The sequence below is a fragment of the Crocodylus porosus genome, unplaced genomic scaffold, assembly GCF_001723895.1.
Source record: "Crocodylus porosus isolate Cpor-Errol unplaced genomic scaffold, CroPor_comp1, whole genome shotgun sequence".
Classification (NCBI taxonomy): domain Eukaryota; kingdom Metazoa; phylum Chordata; order Crocodylia; family Crocodylidae; genus Crocodylus; species Crocodylus porosus.
This window is the reverse complement of record NW_017728948.1, coordinates 34,152,296-34,173,335: the sequence shown is the minus strand read 5'-3', so window position 1 is coordinate 34,173,335 and position 21,040 is coordinate 34,152,296. Positions and strand designations below refer to the sequence as shown.

General features: G+C 43.8%; 1 protein-coding gene across 1 annotated transcript in view; it reads left to right on the top strand.

Annotated features, from left to right (window-relative positions):
* SEPSECS (Sep (O-phosphoserine) tRNA:Sec (selenocysteine) tRNA synthase) overlaps window positions 1-19,937 on the top strand; it is a 48,804-nt gene extending 28,867 nt beyond the window's left edge. The window contains exons 9-11 of the mRNA XM_019553268.1: window positions 15,368-15,461; window positions 16,077-16,167; window positions 17,658-19,937. Coding sequence (XP_019408813.1) covers window positions 15,368-15,461; window positions 16,077-16,167; window positions 17,658-17,925 — 453 coding nt within the window. The 3' untranslated portion in view covers window positions 17,926-19,937. The remainder of the gene's footprint in view (window positions 1-15,367; window positions 15,462-16,076; window positions 16,168-17,657) is intronic.
* The last annotated feature ends 1,103 nt before the right edge of the window (window positions 19,938-21,040 follow it).

Sequence of the window (21,040 nt, the reverse complement as noted above, 5' to 3'; positions counted from 1 at the left end):
CTGCTGTCTCTTCTCAAAGCATCTTATATTCTTAGGTCGTGTTACTGTGCTTGCACCGTATCTTCATGGGTCTTCCCCTTTTCCTGCCCCTAAGTCTTGGCTGGAATTTTTTCCCATATACTCGTTAGATTTCTGGCTACATGCTCAAGCTGGCTACATGCTCAAGCTGTATCTGCCGAATGAGAACTGTTGCTGCACTGTTTCCTTTCTTACGTGCCATGACTTGTTAACTCCATAAATTAACTTCATCATCCTTATTGTGGACAATGACGTTGTTTCCTAGTTGTCTAACACTCTAATTCCATACAGCAGCACTGTTGCTATCTCTGTTTTGTAGATTTTTTTCTCTCAGACGAATTGATAGTTTCCCATCATGGACCACTCCACTTACTCCCCTCCCTTTCATCCAGGTCTTATTCCTTGCGCTACTAATTATTTATCTCTCTCTCTCCATTTTCTCACACAAGACCCCAGATACTCAAACATGGTACTTTATGGCTGTCCAGTGCCACAGGTGTGTTGAAATTTCTTCAGAATGGCTACAACGTGCTCTGTTTCTTCCCTGCAATGCATAGACTGTGCTTTTCCAAGATGTGTCTCCATCTGTCCAGGTCACTCTGTACCTGTTTTGAGACTTCTACAGTAAAGGCCACGTCCTTTATCAATAGTAGAGGGCACTGTGTGCACTAGGGAGTGTCCTCTGAGTGTCCTTGGGGAAGAGACCCAGGATAAACATAAACAGGAACAGGTTTAATGTTGACTCTTCATGGACTATGCTCTTGAGCAGGAAGTATGCAGTCTTATGTGCTGCTTTCAGAGAGTAAGCTAAGGTGAGAGGTTTTGAAAATGTATCTTTTTTTCCTCAGTGGTTTCTTGGCAAAACTAGCATGGGGTGAAGCAGGAGCTGGATATTTGTTAGGGGAGTAGAACTGAAGTTAGAGATGCTATTTGCTCTGACTACAAAAATAGATAAACCTGGGCAATGAGCCCCTGAAAATCCTCATTTGTACATGGGAGTAAGTGCTCTTCTAAAATCTCTCATTTCGTCATGTGTATTGAGCATGTTCCTAAGCACCAGTAGCTCTCTTTAGGCTAGACATAGAGCTAGAATTCTGAACAGGACAATGGCTACCCAGTAATAGCACCATTCCTCCTCCTCCTTCTTTGGGTTGAGGAAAGGTGTGTTTGACTGTGAGTCAGGAGATGATGTTTAATTGTGATCTGAACTCTGCCACTTATTGGTGTTAGTAGTTTGGTATATAGCACTATCCTTTAATTAAGCAGGCTCTTAAAGTTAGCAGATAAGTATGATTGTGCCTGTTTTATAGATGGAATCAGAGGCATAGATAGTGATTGTTCTCAGCCTTGAGCAGAGATGCAGGGGGTGGGCTGTTATGCTAAGCACCTGAGAGTAGTGCAGGGAGGGAGAAACTAGGGACTGGGGTCAAGCATGGGAGGGTTTTAACTGACAGCAGCTGATGCTGCAGGGGATGCCTCCCTTCATGCTGCCTTGTCAGGGCTGGGGCTGGTTCCAAGCACCTTGCCTAACTGTGGCTACTGGGGCTGGCTCCCTAGGAGCTGCCGTTCTGGTACCCACTCCAGATTGGCACCTAGGTCTGGTGCCTCCCTCACCCTATCCTAGTTATACCCCTGGATGAAGTAACAGAGAAGTTGCGCAAGGAAGAACATTTTCAGTCAAACAGTTTCTCATAGGAAAACTGAGAGAACTTTTTTTTTGTATGTACTTATCCTGACTTTTGGTGTAAATCCCTATGGAAATATTTCAAATTGAAAACTTGAATTCTAGAAATTTTTCTAAATTTTGTGGCAGAAATGTTATTTCTTGGGTTTTTTTTTAATGTTGTCTCACTGCTATTGATCACTTAATATTTGAAGTAAACCAAATGTACATTAAATAAAATCATTTAACTTGGTACTTATTGGAGCATCTAGAAAAGACAACAAGATCCAAGTATCTCCTTTTGCATTATAATGGCACTGACAGAAATGGTTTGAACCACCAAGGACTGTCCAATACACAGGCACAGTAGAGATCCTCTGAACCTCTGCTTGGTTGCCACCTAGCTCTGTAAGTGTCTGAAGAACTTAATTGCTAGTGGGCAGGCTCACAACTATTTGGGTCTTGATTCCTCTCCTGAAATGCTCTGTGTCTAAGATCATCTCTCTTGCCTCTGGGGCCTAGTCCAGTGGCTGTTTTCAGAGCGTATCATTTGGGCCTTGGACAAAATAGTGCTTCTGTGTGGTAGGGTTTTTCCATTTTACCCAAGAGTCCAGGAGTCAGAGCGCTTTGCTCGGATGTGTGACCCAGGTTTGAATGCCTATTCTGATTTGATACAGGGACTTGAACTCAAGTGTGTTTCATCTAAGGTGCATGCCGTAATCTCTAGCTGGAAAAGCAATCTTTCTGTGGTCTAACCAATAATTATTATACAAAGTGGAAAAATTTCAACAGGAGAGACTTAGGGGAGGTTCATCCCCGGGAGTGTGTTCTATCCAGTGGTTCTCAACCTTTTACACTCAAGGCACTTCTCCATAACTGACTGGGATTGTGTAGAACCCAGATAAGAGCCACTGTAAAGTCTCAGATTACTTTATCTCCAGGCTACCACTGCTGCCAGGTGAAATTGCAGTGCACACTTCTGTTTCCAGGCGCTCCTACCTGTGTTAGGTTTTTCTCCCATACCTTTCCTGCTCCACTCTGCTCCCCTTCCCTATTGGCTGGCAATTTGAAAGTAGGAAATACAGGTTTTGCAGAAGCTGAATGTGTCTGTGCCTTACACTAAAGAGTCCCCCTGCTGTTGCCTGAATTCCCTGTTCACAAACTGCAAGCCAGCAAGGGTGTGGAAGTGAAACAGGGAAGGGAGAGGAGCAAAATCTAATGCAGGCAAGAGCACCAGGTACTCCTCACCAGCCTTGTGCACCTGTCCTGAAGACAGAGGCACATGGGGCAGTTTCACTTGGCCAAAGTAGTGGGAGCAGCAATGCTGACACTGTGGCACCCTTGAAAGGGTCTGTCAAGGCCCCAGCTGAGAGTCACTGCACTAGACTTAGCTGAGAAAGTATTTCTCTTTCTCTTGTGAAATGACTGACCTTACTTACCTATGGGTAAATACTAGGGCTGTCAAATTATTAAAAATTTGATCACGATTATTTGCTCAGTTAAAAAAATTAGTCACAGTTGATTGCAGTTTTAATTGCATAGCTAAAAACTCAAAATTATGCGCAGAAAAACTCAATTATGCAGGTATGTTTTATGGTACTTAGTATGGTACTGTGGGGGGAATTTGTGAAGATGTGGGGGGCTGTGGGTGTGTGAGCGGGAGCAGGATCTCTGTGAAGCTGCCCTGGGCCCAGGGTGCGCCCCCCACCAGAGTCTGGCCCCAGCGGCAGTAGCCTTACCCGACCCTTGCCACAGAGGCCATGGGCAACCCAGGCTGGAAGCAGCTGCTCCAGCAGTGGCCCTGACCTGGGCCTGAACTTTCCCGTTCATTTGCTCAGCGGGTCCGAGACAGTCCCAGCCTGCCCCAGGCACGAGGATGCCAGGCAGCCCTGCTGCGGCCCAGTGCCACCTTCCCCAAACCCCCAGCACTGCCAGCCAGCTGCTCAGAGCCCTAGATAGAGGTTGTGGGTGGGTGTGCCCCCACCCTTGCCTTCCTGCTGCAGCCGCCTGGAGTCCATGTACCTCCAGGACCCACACGGAGCTGCTGCAGCAGGGCTGCCTGGTACCCTTGGGCTCCACAGCTTGTGGTAGGTCGGGACCAAATGGGAGCTCTGGCACGAGCTGCCTCTGGGCCCACGGGTCCCCAGGGCCCACGGGTCCCCATGCATCCCTAGTCTGGACCCCTGGGAAGCGGAGGCAATGGCAGCCCCGCACCCTGCATCCCCACAGAAGCAGCTGCTGCTGGTCGGTGGAAGTGGGACTCCCACTGAGCCACTCCCCACAGCCCATGCCCACATGCCTGGCCCCAGCCTAGCACTGCCACTGCCAAGCGCTGTGCGGGTCTCGGCAGGAATCCTGGCAGCGCAGGGAGGTAAGCAGCAGCTCAGCCCAATCTGGGATCTGGCAGCACTGGGCTGGGGCTGGGTGTATGGTGCAGAGCAGGCCAGGGGCTACGGGAGGTTACTCCACCGGAATCCTGCCCTTGGCAGCAGTTGCCTCTGGGGGGTACAGGGTGCAAGACCTCCATCGCCACCATTTCTCCAGGGCCTGGATCAGGGATGTGCGCCCAGAAGCGGCTCGTGCTGGACATCGCAGGCAGTTCTGGCCCACTTTGACCCCAAGCAATGGGACCCAAGAGTGCCAGGCAGCCACACTGCAGCTCAGCGCCTCCTTATCCAAACCCTCAGTGCTGCCAAGGGCCCTGGCATTGTGGGTATGCACCCGCCTCCCGCCCGCTTCCTGCTTCAGCCACCCAGAGCCTGCACCCAGGCTGTCCTACGGCTCCTCTGTTACAGCCACCCCCACCTCGCAGGGTGGTCCGGATCAGCGATAACTAGCAGGGCAGGCTCCAAAACCACATGCACAATTAACACACACACAAAAAAAGTCATGTGTTAATTTGTTCTTGCATTAATCGTTCACATTAATGGCAATTAATTGACAGCCCTAGTAAATGCCCAAAAGTTATGGGTTCCTGAGCATTTTTAATTTAGCCCTTTGGGGCCCATGGTAGTCTTTAATCATATGATCATACAGTACTTTATTGTAGGATCTTTGCCTCCAGATGGGTCATGATTGATGTAGAAGATTGCACATAGAGAAAGGATGCTCGACTTACGGCACTAGTCTAGGACCTGAAAAATCATAGTTCTATACTGGCTCCATCACAGAGTTTCTGTGTCATATTGAGCACAACTCAACATAATGCATACACTTAAGGGGGCTTAGCTAAAATTTTGTGGGCTTCACCATAGCCTGAAATAAATAGGTATTTAAAATCATCCGAAATTCTGTTCCATTACTATATTTAGTGTTGAGCCCAATGTCTGTTGTCTGCTGACCAGTTGCTGCTAGTTTGTGAAAATCTGGCAGGTCAACATGGTATTTGATCTTGTTTCCAAGTCTTTCTACAGGCACTTAATGTTTTTGTATGGTATTTAAGTGTCTGTAGAAGCAATTAGAAGTCAGGAAGAGTAACTGGTATAAGCAACTTCTGTAATTAAGTAGAAATGTAATCAGTTATAGTTATGAGTAAGGTTAAGTTTTGGAAATGAAGTGGGAGGTGATCCAGAGGCTTTAAATTACAAGATGTCATGTATGGAACATTAAAAAGAACAGGTGTGATCTGTGAAATAAATTGTCTAGTAATCTTCTGTTTTGGATGATTGTATATACTGATGTCTGCATCAAAAATAATATTTCTTTTCCCTTACACTTTTTCCCTAAAAATGTCAAACATTATTTGTGCTTTCTGTAAAGTTGGTTTGGATTGTAAGATTTACAGTAGTAGTGAAAATGCAGTGCAGAGTATTGGGCATTGCCAGTCATAAATAATTTGGTAATTCTTTGGTAAATAAAATGTCCTAATGAATAGGTATGCATTTAAAAAATAAGGACACCATTTTCTTGGAAGTAGGATTTTAAAGTGAATAAAACATTAGATTTTTACAGCTTCATTCAATAGACAAGTTTTTTTAAATTCAAAATGTGGTTATACTCCATAAATGCAGCCCTATATGTGGTGTAAATATGTTTCTTTTATTGGATTTGTTGTAGAAATAAAAAACTTTTTGTTTTAAATGTGCTTGTTCCTGAACTGTAAAAATTTAATAGTGATAGTTTATTGCTTGTGCCCTGCAAAAGCAGAGGCAGAGCTATTATGCTCTCAGCAGGAGCTATTTATAGCATGACATTGAGTACTCTTTTCTATATTGGTACAGCTACACCTACCCAAAAAAGAAGTCAGGCTATAAAAAAACTCAAAGTATTTTCTCTTTCTTTTCTTATCTTATCCTTATTCATTTCAAATATTATTTCAGGTTATTTGAGCTCAGCTCAAAACAAAAAGCTCACATTGTCATGGATAAGTGGTTAATCTCTTACAGTGGAAGGGGAAACAAAAGCCTTAGACTATCCAATTTCTATTTCTCTAGGGAAAGCTGGTTTAAGAGGCAAAATGTATCTGACAGAGAGAGGAATATACAGGGAGTGGGCTGTTCAAAGGATCAGCATTCATTAGGTGTGCAGTTGTTTAAGGACTTGGGGAGCTATAAGGATCTGTGGAGAAATGGGGAGAAGTGGTTATTTGTCCTAGGGCAGAACAGTGAAGCGGGGGTACTGGTGCCTGGGGAAAAGTGAATATAGATGAGAAGTTGATGCTGTTCTGAAGGATGAGTACAGGAGGTGTGCCTGCAGGGAAGAGCTGACTGCAAGTGTTTTCTCTAGGAGTATCCTGCTGCTTTCAGAGAAGGAATGCAAATAGGCCACTGGAAGCCTCCCCCCCCCCCGCCCTTTTCTAGCCCTTCACTGTCATCACATGTAAAGACTCATGCTGCTTTGCTTACATTATGTTAATTGAACCAATAACCATCTTTCACTATGTGTTTGCATAGTACCTAGAATGATGGGGCCATGATATCAGTGATATCAGACTGTAGGCCAGGGGCAGGCAAAATATGGCCTGCAGACTGGAAACAGCCCATCAGGCGATTTCATCCAGCCCATGGGTGGTGGGTGCCTACCAATTTACTGTATCTGACCTGGCTCTGGGCTGCCTCTGCTGTGCTTGCATGGGGCCAAGCCCCACCCCACTCTCATGGGGGCAGTGCATGCTGTACTCCCACCCTTGCTTGTGGGATGGCCCTGACCCCGGCCCTGCTGGTACAGAAGTGGTGGTGGGTGGGAAGTGGTGGCAGGAGGGAGTAGGGAAGTGGCGGGGGAAGGGCAGCAGTGGTGGTGGGTGGGGGTAGGAGAAGTGGGGTGGTAGTGGAGGTGACAGGGAGGAGTGGTGGGGGCAGGTGGGAGTGAAGCAGCAGCTGGATAGGAGCACAGGAACCCAGGGCGGGCCAGCAGGAACATAGAACCCAGGTCAGCTGGGGCATGAGTCTGCCTGGCTCGATCACGTGGGGCTTGCATGCAGTTCCTGGGTTCTTTGTCTGAACTGCATGCCTCTAGGGGGAGTCCCATGCAATGAAGCTGTTGGCTGGCCCTGCTCACTGCTACATGCGAGTCGTGGGGAACTGCAGGAAGCTCAATGCTATGGAGCCAAGCCAGGCCCATCCCTCTCCCTGGCTCCCTGGCCAAGCCCCATGACCTGTGCCACCGGGGGCTCAGGCATGTGAGCCCTGTGCAGTGGAGCCAGCAGTCTAGCCCTGGAGCTTATCAGGAGTGCAGGCTGCTGGGGGATGCCGCCTGCTGTGGACCATGAGCACCCCAAGGGCCCGTTGTCTGCTGCTACCACTGGCGGCAGGGTCTGTGTGCAATGTGGGGGGGAATGTGTGAGAGGAGTGTGTTTGTAGAGTGGTCTCACACATGCACACACCCTACAGCCCCTCACAAACCCTACATGCCCCCACACATTCCCAAAAACAAACCCCCCTATATCTACCCACACCTCTCCACACATCCACCCCCACTTCCTCCCCCATACCGCACATACACAAACACCCACAGCCCCCCACAAACCCATACCCAGCCCCCCCACAAACCCCCCCACACACAGAGCCCTCCACAAACCCCATACCCACCCACGCCTCTGCACAAAGTCCACACACGCACCCCCCACACACACACGCACAGTCTCCCACAAACCCCATACCCACCCATCCACCATATACAAGACTAAGACTTCATTTTGAGCTATTATGCAACTACCTTGATATATATGATATAAACGTACACAAATCAGGACAAATATTTTTTGAAATAAAATTAAAATAAGGTCTTGTAGATGTTTGATTTTTAATATATAATTTGGGGCGGGAGGGTTTGGCTCCAAGATGGTAAATCTCCTTTTTAAAAAGGAGTACTTCTGGAGGCAAGGGAAGGGACTTCCCATGGCAAAGGTCAGGGTTTAGGGGTGGGATGTCTGGTCCCAAGGTGGCGACCATGGGGTGGGACACCTAATATGAGTCATTAATATGCCATAATGACCCAAAAGATGCATTCTTTGGCCAGATCCAGACATGGAGGCATGTGCAGTTTGTGGCACCACAAACCTATTTGTAATGCCACAGGCCATACCCTTGGCACATTAAAATGTGCCTGGGGCAAGATTTGCTACCAGGAAATCCTGGCAGCAACCTATACTCCTCCTCCCCCCCCCCCCCGCCAACAAACAAACAAAGAACTCTGCACACACACACAAAAAAAGTGGCATAGCACACACCACAGGAGCATGTGCCAGCAGACAGAGAGGCTTAGTCCTCCCAGGAGATGCTCTGGCTGCCAGCCAGAGCATCATCCCTCTTCTAGTTCTGTCCCAGCTCCTCCAGCACACCAGGAGGAGCAGGGAAATGGCAGTTTCCCTGAAGCGGGGCATTTTGCCCCATACCAAAGTGTGTGCAGAGGCATGCACAGCAGCAAAAAGTAGCAGCACAAATTCATGCTACTACTTTTTTGTCACTGCAAGCACATGCCCCTGCATGTAGGGAGGCACCCTTTGATTTATAGCTGTTTGACATGTTTTATCATTTATATAAGAAACCATAGATTGTATCAAGAAAAATAAACGTTTTGTATGCTGTTCATAAAATTTAATATAAAGGTTTGCGGCCATTCTGCTTCTAAATGAAACAAATAAGTAGCGAGAGAACAAATATATTTCAAACTTATAAAAGCTAGAAGTTTTGAGTGCCAAGATTCAAATACTCTTTTAGTCATTTAGAAAAGGAGACAGTTGCTTCTGTCATAAATTTTGTCTTGTGTTAGATACCCATGTTGTAGTTTGAGGTCTTAAGAAGGTACTGAAGGATTTTCTGTTTATATGGAATTTATAGTCGTTTTCAGTAGACGTTCAGAAAGCCCAAGCCTGAATCAGTTCAATCTTTGCATGTTTGCATGTTAGTCTAAGGTGTGGATTGAACTGAGAAGAAGCAAGTGAACAGACTTTCACTTTTGATTCCAAAAATACAGCTAGATGTCTGCAGTGGCTCAGGGTTTTAGAAGCTGGAGGGTGCTAGAGCAGCACTTCCATCCCTTCAGCAGTGGCTGGAAGCCTGGAGGGAAGCTGAGCTGAGTCAGGGGCATGACCAGGCCCTGGCAGGCCACTGAGTATGAGTGGGGAGGGGTTTAAACCCCAACCTTGGCATGCATGCTCCCCAGTCAGGTTATGCCTGGAGGGTAAAAGGAGAAGCAGCCCCTACCAGGCCCCACCTCCCTACCTTGAGCAGTGGAGGGTGTGGCCGGACACTGGCCTGGGCATCACCCTGAAGTGAAGGGTGGGGAGACCGGTTTAATCCCCTTTTCCCTCTCCCACCAGCATAGGACCCCTGGCAGGGTCTGCCTGGTAGGGTTGCAGCAGACCCTGGCAGGCATTTCCCCCTTCTTGCCACTCGAGCAGCAGGGGGCATGGCTAGATGCTGACCCTGAGGTGAAGGAGGGGAGGAAGGGGAGTTTAATTCTCCCCTCCTTCCCCCCTCCCACTGGCATGGGACTCCAGCTGGGGTCTGCCTGGCAGGGGTCTAGCAACCCCTGTCAAGCATCTCCCCCACTTGCTGCTGGAGCAGCAGGGAGCGTGGCCAGATGCTAGCCCTGGCAGCAGCTTGAGGCAAAGTTGGGGAGGAGGGGCGGTTTGCATAGAAGTTTGCAGGGGCACAGCAGCCTGTGTCAGGCTGACCCTGGTTGGAGTCCTGTGCTGGTGGGAGAGGGGAGGGAGGGGAGGATTAAACCCACCTTCCTTTCCCACTTCATCTCAGGTTGCTGCTGGGGCCGGCATCTGGCCATGCCCCCTGCTGCTTGAGCGGCAAGCAGGGGGACATGCCTGATGGGCTGCTGCACTCCTGTGAAACAGACCTTGGCTGGGGTCCCATGCCAGTGAGAGGGGAGGGAGGAAAAATTAAACCCTGCTCCCCACTTCACCCTGCTGGCTTTGAAGCAAGGAGTGGTGTGAGGAGGCAAGGGTTAAAACCTGGGAGGGTCTGCCCCCCCAGGCAAACCCCAGCTGGGGTCCAGGGCCCAGTGGGGGGGTTTAAACCCCGCTTCCCTCCATCTTACCCTTCTGGTCCAGTTCATGCCATGGCCATGCCCCCTGCTCTCTGCTTGAGCAGGAAGAGAGAAAGAAAACCTTGGCAGGGGCTGCTCTCACCCCCATTTGAACAGGTAGTGGGGTGTGGGGGCAGAAGTGTGGCAACCCTCCCCACACAGACTGAGGCTGGGATCCCGTGGGCCATAGAAGGGATTTAAACCCCCCTCCTTCCCCTCTGCCCAAGTCTGATGGCCCCTGCCCCTTCTGTTCTAGCACAGGGGAAGTCTCGTAGGGGTGCTCCACTCCTGCCAGGCAGACCAGGCTTTGTCCCTAGCCAGCTTTCCCACCTCCACTCCCTTGTCCGGCAGCCTTCACTGCTCTGGCTACAGAGCAGAGGCGCAGGGCCAACCCTCCTCTGCTCAAGCAGACAGCATAGCCCAGCCCAGGGCTGCAAAGCATCCTGGGATGCTGAGGGACTGCGATTTAACTTGAACCAAGAACGGGTCTGGGGCAGAAGTTCCATAAACCAGTTTGACCTAAATCAGTTAAGTCTGATACTACATTCAAGCCAGTTTCAGCCATTTCAAAACTGGTGTATGTGTACTGAACTTATGTTTTGTTCCAGGTTTAAACCGGTTTCTGATCACTTAAATTGGTTTTTGTGTAACTTCTGTCTGTAGCCTAAAAGAAGTTAATTTCAGAGGTGCTTAGACACCCAGAATTCCCATTTATTTAAATTGAACCTATGAAAATGCGGGTGCAATAACAATTCTGTTTTTGCTCCAGTATTTGAAAAAAAATTGTGATGATTATATTGACAAAGATGTTCTGGTGATTAATGGGTTTGTCAATACAGCTATGCAATTGATTTAATTTGTCTGACCAAACTGAAAACCATAAAATTACTTTTGTTTTAGGTTGACTGAAACATTTCATTTGGGCCAAAATTTACAGGGATTTTAATTTAAAAGTACATGATCTTTAAAGCTAATTTGATCTTGAAGTATTGTGAAATTAAAAAATGAAATATTTTTACCTAAACTGTTTTGACTCTTAGAGGAACAGTATAGAATTTGCTTCCCCTCGTTTCAAACTCTAAGTTTGCTTGGGGTAGGAAATACCTTCTTGTTTGATATGTGTGCAGCCCCAAGTACAGAGGGGACTCTAGGTATCACCACAAAAAACCACAACTAATAATTTTAACTCCACAGACTTAGAAGGGAAGTCCACTAGTCCTAGTGCAATTTCTGAAAGCTAAAATTTTAGACAGTAAATGTGATATGAGTCAACTGCTTGTTACAGCATATCATTAGGTCAAGTTTTTGTATTAAAGTATAAAGATTTGAAAGTCCTTCCTAACCAATGAAATCTTACCCTCCTCAGGAACGGAGGATTCATGTCCATCACACAGTATGTATATTTGCAGTGAGCTGTAGATATTTTTATAGATTGACCTGAAATCAAATTAAAATGGGAGCGATTTTCTTATGAGATTAACTAGAATTTTGCGTTGCTGAAATCAGTGAAGCTGCACCAGTTTCCAGCAGCCAAAGATCTCGTCCCTTCTTTCTAGGTTACCAGGACTGGCTCCAGAAACAACACTCATTTTAGCTGACTCTTTCAAAAGTTTCTTGATAATATTGTGCAAACTTCTGTGGAAGCTGGCCATTATGTCTAACATAACCATGTCATTTGGCACATTTGACGTACACTGCCTCTAGGATTGCTGAATTTTCAGTTTCTTGTTAGATTTCATTGTTTTTAGGGGTTAGAAATCAATCTGGCAGACCAAAAGAAATGCAATACTTTTTTGTATAACTTAGCATTTCTCTCAATAGCCAGCTGAGGTTTTGTAATGCAGTGTTTCACTTTCTCATTCACTCTTTCCCCTTAGAAATTTAGCTGACATTTAGTGTGCAAGTTGTTCAATGCAGCTTTCATATGATAAGAGTCTTTTAAAACTGAGTTAAATATAGTTCCTACCCCATAGAAAATCAATTGTATTCAGCTACATTTAAGTAAGAGCTTATTGTACATATTTGCTTGGGGTGCTTATAAATTTCCCACACAACAGAAGGATTTTATAATAGAGGTCAGCTATAGATCTGACCTCACAAAAATATTGCCAAATCTGAAGCACCATTAATTTATTGTACAGTAAACTGCTTAGCTAACTACTTGTATCCGTTAGGTTTGCCAAGTGGAAGAAAAATTCTAGAATGCAGAGCATGTTAAATTACAAAAACAGGAGAACATTTAAATTTGTACATGGACAGCTACAGTCAGCTTGACTAATGAAAATGCATATACCTTGGTCTCCAAACTCCATTTCTTCATTTCCTTGCACTCAGTCCTTCCATATATGAGGGCTGTTTTAGTGGGTTAGATATCTAATCTTAACTGATCTAAATGTAAGCTAGAAGTAGTAACTAGGCATTACAAACATGAAGTTATTCTATTAATGTACTATCCAGAAGTTCCCAAATACAACAGACCCGCCAGTTATTAACACCTGAAGAATTCCTACTGCTTGAATCTACCTTTCTCTCATCACCATTCTTATCAAGAAATATATCCCAATATTCCTGTTTGCACAACCCTGCAGCATTTTTCTTTGCTACTGCTGCAGTAGTATATAGCCAGCAGAGGGAGCACTAATTAATTAACAGATTGGATTCCCAAAATTAAACTGATATATTATATGAACACATTAGTGATGCTCATTGTGTTGGAGGAGTAAATAACAAATGAGTGTTGTGTTTGTCTTCACTGAGGAGCAATAAAAAAAGTGTCTGAACACTTATCTTGGTCTACAAAGAGTATAGTAAATAAAGCTGGGCAAATTATCGAACTCAAACCAGAGAAGCACTCGGTTTGATTTCAAACTGCAAAACAGCAATTATTTGTCACAAGTTACAAGCCCTGCTAACTGTTCCCAATAACTCCTTGCAACTGAATACTGCAGAAAGCTTTGTGCTGTTGTTTACAGCTACCTTTGAATCCAATTCATTTACATGGATAGCATAGCTCTATTTCTGAATCATTGCGATTGGGAGGGGCATCTCAGGAAGTATTTTTCTCTTGGTTTCTCAGAGAATTAAGCTGTGTTTCAGTTCTTTGAAGCAGTACGGAGAAGGAGCTGTGCAGAGAACTGGTCACCTCCAAACCCAGCTAGTTCTGTAAGATCTCTTGGAGGTGCTGTTTAAAAGACAGTCTTAAAAACCCAGCAAAACAGGTACCAGTCAGGAAGGTGATGCTGTGAAGATTGTGGAATTTTAATCATTTGTTTTTATTTATTTGTTCTGTTGCTTTCCATGATGTTGCATGCATTAACCAGGATACCTAAGCATTTCTGCTTACAGCATCTCTTTCAATAATAGTACTGTCTGATAAAATTACATTACACTTTTTTGACACCCAACTGACTGCTTAGAACAATGGTGCTTAACCTCCAGCTTGCAGGCCAAATCCAGCCATATCATCCAGCCTGTGGGTCTCCCCATAAGTCTAAAAATTTGGTTCCTTGGGAGTAGTGACACTGGCAATTGTGGCTTCCCTGCTGATAAATGTCTGGACCTGTGGGGAGTCCCACAAACCAGATGATGTGGTCCTTTGCACTAGATCAGGCCAGCACATGGGGTCACTTCATGGCCAGATCTGTGGTTAAGCCAGCACCTATGTCCAGATCCAACTCATGGGACTAAGTTGGTACACTGGATTGCACCCATGGACCAACCCTAACCCAGGATCCAGTCTGCAGACCAGCCCTATGCCACTTATCCAGCCTAAACAGCCACAGGGTTGAGCACCACTGGTTTAGAAGATTTTGAGAAGCAGTTTCATCCAGACCAGCTACTTGTCCCAGAGAGAGAACATGGAGGGGCACAGATTCTTCTGAACCACAAGCTATGTCATACAGTGTAAAATGTGGTACCTAATACCTAGGTCAGTGCCCCTCTTTGTTAATGACAAGGCATATAAGTTGCTGACCAGCTTTCCGTTCTCATGCAGACAGATTCTCAAAGCTGGCGGCAGATGCAGCTCTTTGATGATAACTGATGCCACAATGTATGTTATTCTTATTCGAAGGCTGTTCCAGATGAAAACAACGCAGGCAGCAGTTTTCAGTGACTGCCACTAGCAGTAACAGTAAAACAGTTCTCCTCCTTATGTTCTAATGAGCGAGTGACTTGGTATGCCACCCGCTGCTGCTGACACGCTCCAAACACAGAAGTACAATGAGGTCCTTTAAGGGTTGTCCTCAGCAGCTTACTTTCAAATCCACTAGAGACTGAGGACTTGAGAGGAGGCAAGAGGGATTCCTAGAGAGTCTTCATTTGCTGACTTGGGGTACGTTGGTGGGAGTGAGTGGGTAGGGTGCTCAGGGCTGGCTGACTACAGCATCAAGCTGCCACTGCATTACAAATATATACTTAGAGCTTTAAAAACCCTCCCTGCTATTTATCTTTTAGACAATGGGAAAACAAAAATGTATTTATCATATGATAGAGAAATATATGAAAGAAAAACTAAGGCTTATAACCCTGAATTAATATCGGCGTTGGCAATTCTGGTCTGTTCTACTGTCCCCCTAGCAGTGGTTATCTTGAAGTAGTGAGACCTTATCACTTGCAATTCAGGGAGACCTTTGTCAGGAGTATCAGTGGTCCACTATGCCATTTCTTAAGACAAACCTGACTCCTTGTTGCAGCAGGATTCTGGGAGGGGACAAGATTTATCTTACTCTGGGACACTTCTTAAGGGTATATTACCTTTCCTGTGTAAGTGTTTTTCAGGCCAACAGAAGAAATGTAAGGGATTCCAAACATAAATGTTGGACTAAACAGAGAGCCCTCCACCAGGTTAAGGTAGAAGGAGAGTGCTGTGGGGGAAACTGAACCATTCCCTCTGGACATGGGGAAAGATTGATAGGTGAAAAGGTTTTCTTGCGTTAGTGAAGGGCACAGTATAGTCCAGTGACTTGAGTAAATTGCTTAAGATGAAGTTTAGTACACATTAAATGAATTGCAGAATCATAAAAACAAGACTGGATGGGACTTTATGGAGATCATCTAATTCAACCCTTTGCTCAAGCAGGATCATCCCACTCAGCCATAGGTCTTCTGTTCTTTTAAGAGATATTTTGGCAGCTGACAGCTTGCTTTCTTTCTCTGTTGAATAAAAAACTGAAGTTAGTTGAAAACTGTATCCTTCTTTTCCAGGAAATGTTTTTGTATCTTACAAGTGAGCTGAAGAAGTTGGCAGAAATCCACAATGAGAGACTGTTGGATACACCACACAACCCTATTTCATTAGGTAATTGCTGTTTGTATTTGCAATTAGATATAGTTTTTCTGATACTCTCTTGTACACATGTGTAGACCTAGTTCACCCCTCCATTAAACCAAGCTGAAGCCAATGTGAGTTCATTGAACTCAATGGAATTACATTAGTCAAACAGTGGAGAAGCGCAGAAGTGACTCAGATCCTGTGTATATATACAGAGCAGCTCTTGACCAAAATATATGTGGTTTAATCAATGGAATATAAAGGCTGACACAGTCTTTAATCATATGTTATAAAGAAAACAGTTTATAGTTTGGGACTCATTCTCAGTAAAACAGACTACTATTGAGTCACTCCATTTATTTAGGATTTTTTTTTATAAACACTAACTCTGCTAAACATTGAAAAGTAAAACTTCTCCATGCATTACCTTGGTCATGTGCACAATTTAACCATATAAATAAACAATTACATGGAGTAGAAAACTAAAAAGGAAGTACTATAAGAATGCACATTATAATTATATTTTAATACAAATACTTAATCAGGTGTCCATTATGAAGTAAAATATGCCATCAGTGATTTGTTCTTGGTGAAAAAAGTGCTTTTTTACAATTTTTATAACAAAGCTGTTTATGTCTGCAGCCATGTCTCTAAAGAACCTAGAGGAACACAGTGACACTGCTGTTACACAACTTGGATCTATGCTTTTTACAAGACAAGTTTCTGGAGCTAGGTGAGCATTTGAAACTTTAAAATTTTCTCAGCTGACCAGGTTTGAATTGAATACCAACAGAGAAGGAAAAACCTCAAGTTAAATTTATCTTGTTGTGATGGTTCATACCCCCGCTTCCCCACCACCTCTGCACGCACACTAGAGAGTATGTAATATGACCCCTTGATCAGTGTAAGTATTACCCAAGCATGGAAGGGAAAAAAAGTGGTTTCCTTGCTATCTTCAGGTGGCTCAATGCAACCTATTTACTTGTATGCATCTGCTGTTACGCAGTTTGTTTCTGCTTAATATTTCAAGTGATGCCTTGTGTAACTTATCCTTTTCGAGTGCCTGGGGTTTTTGACGGCAAGCAGCTTGTGGCAGGGACTGTCTCTTTATTCTGCATTTGTACAGCACTTAGCACAGTTTTGCCCTAGACCTGGAAAACCCATTGTTAAGCTTTAATATGTTGCATTGCTTTTTGAAAGACAACTTGCTTTCCAGCACTGCCTGTGCTAGAGGGACCTACAACCTGAGCTAATTTCAGATGAATTTACTCTTAAAAATACTTGAATGTAGCAAGGGAAATGCAGGACAAATCATTTTTAATGGTTTCAGTTTAAGCCCTTTAGAAGAAGAACATGATCTAAAATTTGTTTTGGCAGAATTCCTTAATCTGAATATTGCTGCTGCCACACTAGCTTCTGTTACAGAGGTAATGTCATTTTCTCCAGCAGAGCTGAATGTTTCCACATCACAGGCCATGCTTCATTAGTTTGGATTATTCCACTTCCTTCACAGATGAACAACAATAAATCTGTGTGTACTGCAGTCTAATACTGTTCTTGTTTTGCCTGACCCCAACCTTCACTTGTCCTGCTCCTCCGGTCATTTTTGGGTAGATTGGACTCAACAGATTCCAGATTTGAGAAGTTACCGGTCTCCAGTGTATTGTTTCATCAAGTTCAAAGGTTCTATTCCAGTGTTTCCTGTTCATCCTAGGTTATTGACATGAACTTTTTTATAACTTACAGAAGGGGTGTCAAACTCACCTGGGTTCCCAGGGTGAATCTGGATCATGGGGCACTTCACAAACCTGATCTAGCCCAAGGCACCTAGTAGGCCACTATGACCACCTCAGTGGTGGCAGGCAGGTACAGTAGCAGCAGGGAGGTTCAGCCATAGCAGTGGTTCTTGGGAGTTTGCCAGTGGCAGGAGGGGCTTGGGGGCAGCTGAAGCAATGAACAAAGCTCACCACCAAAGCCAGCAAGTCCAAAAGTACTACTGAATTCTGTGGTAGGCTATACCATGCTGCAGCTTCTGGTGGCCCACCAGTAAAATAGTGAGCCAGGTAGAGAGGCTCTGCAAACCAAATTCAGTCCAGGCTGAATAACACCTCTGACTTACAGGTAGATTATACACAAAAACTGGTTGTAAAATTATCTCAAAAGGGTGTATTATCTGTAAACAGCTCTGGGCATTTTAAACTGACCTATGATTATTTGTTTCAGGGTGGTTCCCCGAAGTTTTCAGCAAACAGTGAATAACTATGCATTCAAAGGCTTTATGTCACATACAGATAACTACCCTTGTGCCTACCTCAATGCTGCTTCAGCAATTGGCATGAAAAAGCAAGATGTGGACATGTTCCTTAAAAGACTCGATAAGTGTTTGAAGACTTTTGGAAAAGAAACAAACAAAGGAAAAGACGTGCCTAAAACAAATGATTGTAATGCAGATCTAGTCAAGGGAGAACCAGAAGAACCAAACAAGATGTAGATTTTGGAACTTAGCGTAATTTATTCTTGCAAGATGTCAAGTTTGTATCATATTGCATTATGAATCTTCAGTTCTGGGAATTAGAAATTTAACCCTTGTTAAAAAACATCTTGGATAAAATTCATATTAAAAATATTGTTGGAAGATAGTCACTTCCCTGTGCATAGAGGCCCAGCCACTAGGCTTCTGCATCACCACTTACGCCGTCAAAATAGACTTTATTTTGGCACTCTCCTTGAGGCCAAATTTGAATTGGAATTGGAGAAATACCTGAAGAAAGAATCAATGAATATTGAGGAATATTTTAAACTGAATTTTCTGTGGTGGTATTTGCATTACTGGTTTATATGGAAGCCTTTTATTAATTTCATCAAATGTCTATTGAATGAGGGCATTCCCATATTTATACTGATTAATTCATGATGGCCATGTGCAGCCAGTCCCCACTGAATCTTTGTGTGAATGAGAGGAGAGTTGGGTATTAAATAGCATTTAAAAAAATGCAAGAAAGTGAGGCAGCTCAAAGTGGTAATTTCTTACGATCTCTTACCTAGTAATGCTCAGAATAGCTGTAATAGCAGCCACATATTTAAAGTCTGGATAGTTTTCACAGCTAAGGAACTGGAGTGCCTCCTGTATTTGATCTCTGCCTTGATAATGGCTCTCCTGTAAGAAAGCAATCAGTGGACCTGAGGCAGGGAGAAATAGTAGTGTCATTGAGCTTTGAGGAGGTTACAGCAGTTAAGAGATCAGCTGGCCCCTCTGGGTGTCCTGGGATGTAAGATTCACTCTAGCACTTGGATAATATGAAGACTTCTGAACCATCTCCTGTAGGTGATGCTATTGCTGCACCAGCTATACTGTGGCGCTGACTGAATTGGTTAGCTTAGCAAAATACTGGTGTTCTGAAAATGAGGGGCCTGTATCACTGACATGATGACTGTTGGTTTAAATTGTTGGTTTAGATTTGTAAAGTTTTTAGTTTAATTCCCATTTTTAATGTAGCATATACAGAGTGGCAGCTGCCAAGTCATTTATTAGCTCAACTCTGCAATATTTCTCTGTCAGTCTGTCATGATGCCTTGGAGCACCACATTTATTTCAGGGAATGTCCTAGATTTTTCATGTATGGAGAACCATACACCTTTGTTGACTGCTAAATCAAAATATTGGCCCTTTACTAAAGGTTTGTGTACATAAAGGAATAAGATAAATAATGAAAATGGGGAAATTAGTGCACATAAGCTAAAGTGCATTAGCTCCATGTGGCTGCTTTCATTCAGAAAAAAGTGGCCTTAGTTCACTGTATTTAAGCTTGAAGATTTGCTGCCACTGTTTCACTGCTACTCCTGTGTGAGCCAGCTATATGCACCTACTTGTGCTACAGTCACATCTGATATGCAGACATATCCTAAGAGATATGTAATACATAGGTTGATCCCTGGTCCTTGTGACTGTAAGCATACTTTCCTACCTTGCATTTGTCAAGGTCATAGCATACTATAGCCTTCACCACTGCACAAAGCTCTGGCACAGTTTTGAGGTGCAAAAAGATGGCATGGTTCCTGCCACTATGTTATAAGTTGGAGCAGTTAATCAAAACTGCAGAGGTTTAGTCAAATCCTCCTCCTGTTCATGAGTCATGGTCATTCATTCAGGGAACAAACAAATTAAAGCTTAGATGAGTATTTCACAGAATTCAAATATTAAACTCTCCTCTATGGTCTCAGGTGGTGTGTGCCAGCAATTTTACAGACTTAAATAAGCATTTGGTGAATAATATTCCCACATGAACAATTCAAGAAAAAAAAAAGAAAATTGCACTTGGCTCAAGGGGTATTAAGAGCAGAAAAACCTCTTAAATTGCTTATTGTAAATAATTCACTCAACTCTACTAGTTAATGGATTTGACTAGGTACTGAGCTACCTCTTCTAGTTTAAAATCTTCTGGTTCTCAAGTTATTTTGGATTAGATATTATCTCCTCTATGGAATATCGTGAAACAGGTAAAACTATTCTAATGACTTTTTCATTACCAGTTTGAAAACATCCTCGTTTATTCTGTTTTAACCTCCTTGTGGTCCTTCTCCTTTCATACTTGTTAGGGAATGGGGCTTGGGTCTTTGGTGTCTGGTCTTCTTTTATGTGCAGTAATTGGGCAGCCACATAGACATCTTCTTTATGGTGATAACATGCAAATCTACCTCACCACTTACAACACCTTTCCTTCTCCAGTCCCAGATCTCAGCAGTTTTTCTCCCTGATATTTCTGTGGCTAAAATTTGGTAACTTATTTTTCATCATCTCTTTCTTTCTTATATTGTCACAGGGATCCTCTGTGACCAAATTTGTATCCACACTGAGCTGATTCTTCCTTCGCCACAGCTCAAAAAATTGTCCGTTTTGATCTCTACAGATTCGAGCTGGACAGAAAATTATTTCCATCCTATGGGATTGAAAGATTCTGCTGGCAGTTTCTGACAGAAAAACATTTAATCAATTAAAAAGTAACCAATGACTCCAATATATATATCAACACTTGTCTGCATCCTGCTTATTTCCTCTGTTCATTACTGTGACCTTTCCAGTGTCCAGATACTGAAATTGTTCACCAAAATGAGAATGTTAAATGATCTTTTGCTTTTAATCTGCTGTCATTCTTTCATCCTTAAAGTCCTTCCACTAGCTCCTTCCCTACCTCTTCAGATTTAAATTACTTTTACCTTTTCTACTTAATGCTAGTGATGCCTCATATCCAACTTGTACCTCATCTTGAAGAATTCCTGTGTAAGTTTATGTATGAAAGTAGTTCCATTGAAGAGATGTGTAATTACCATATTTATTTGAATACAAAACAAGGTGTTTCTGCAAACAGCAAAGCCCTTCATCTTACATCTGAATACAAGAAAACCTTATTAGATAAATTGTCTATTAGTAAACTGCTGCTAAAAACAGCATATGCTCAGTAATAGGAACCAACTATTACTAACTGATGCAACCAACACTAAGCATAACTGAAACAAATGGCCCATATTGGGAAAACATGCTTTTTTAAATAATGTATTTCATGTTCCAGGTCAAATTAGCCAAATCCATTCCAAATCATATCAACTGA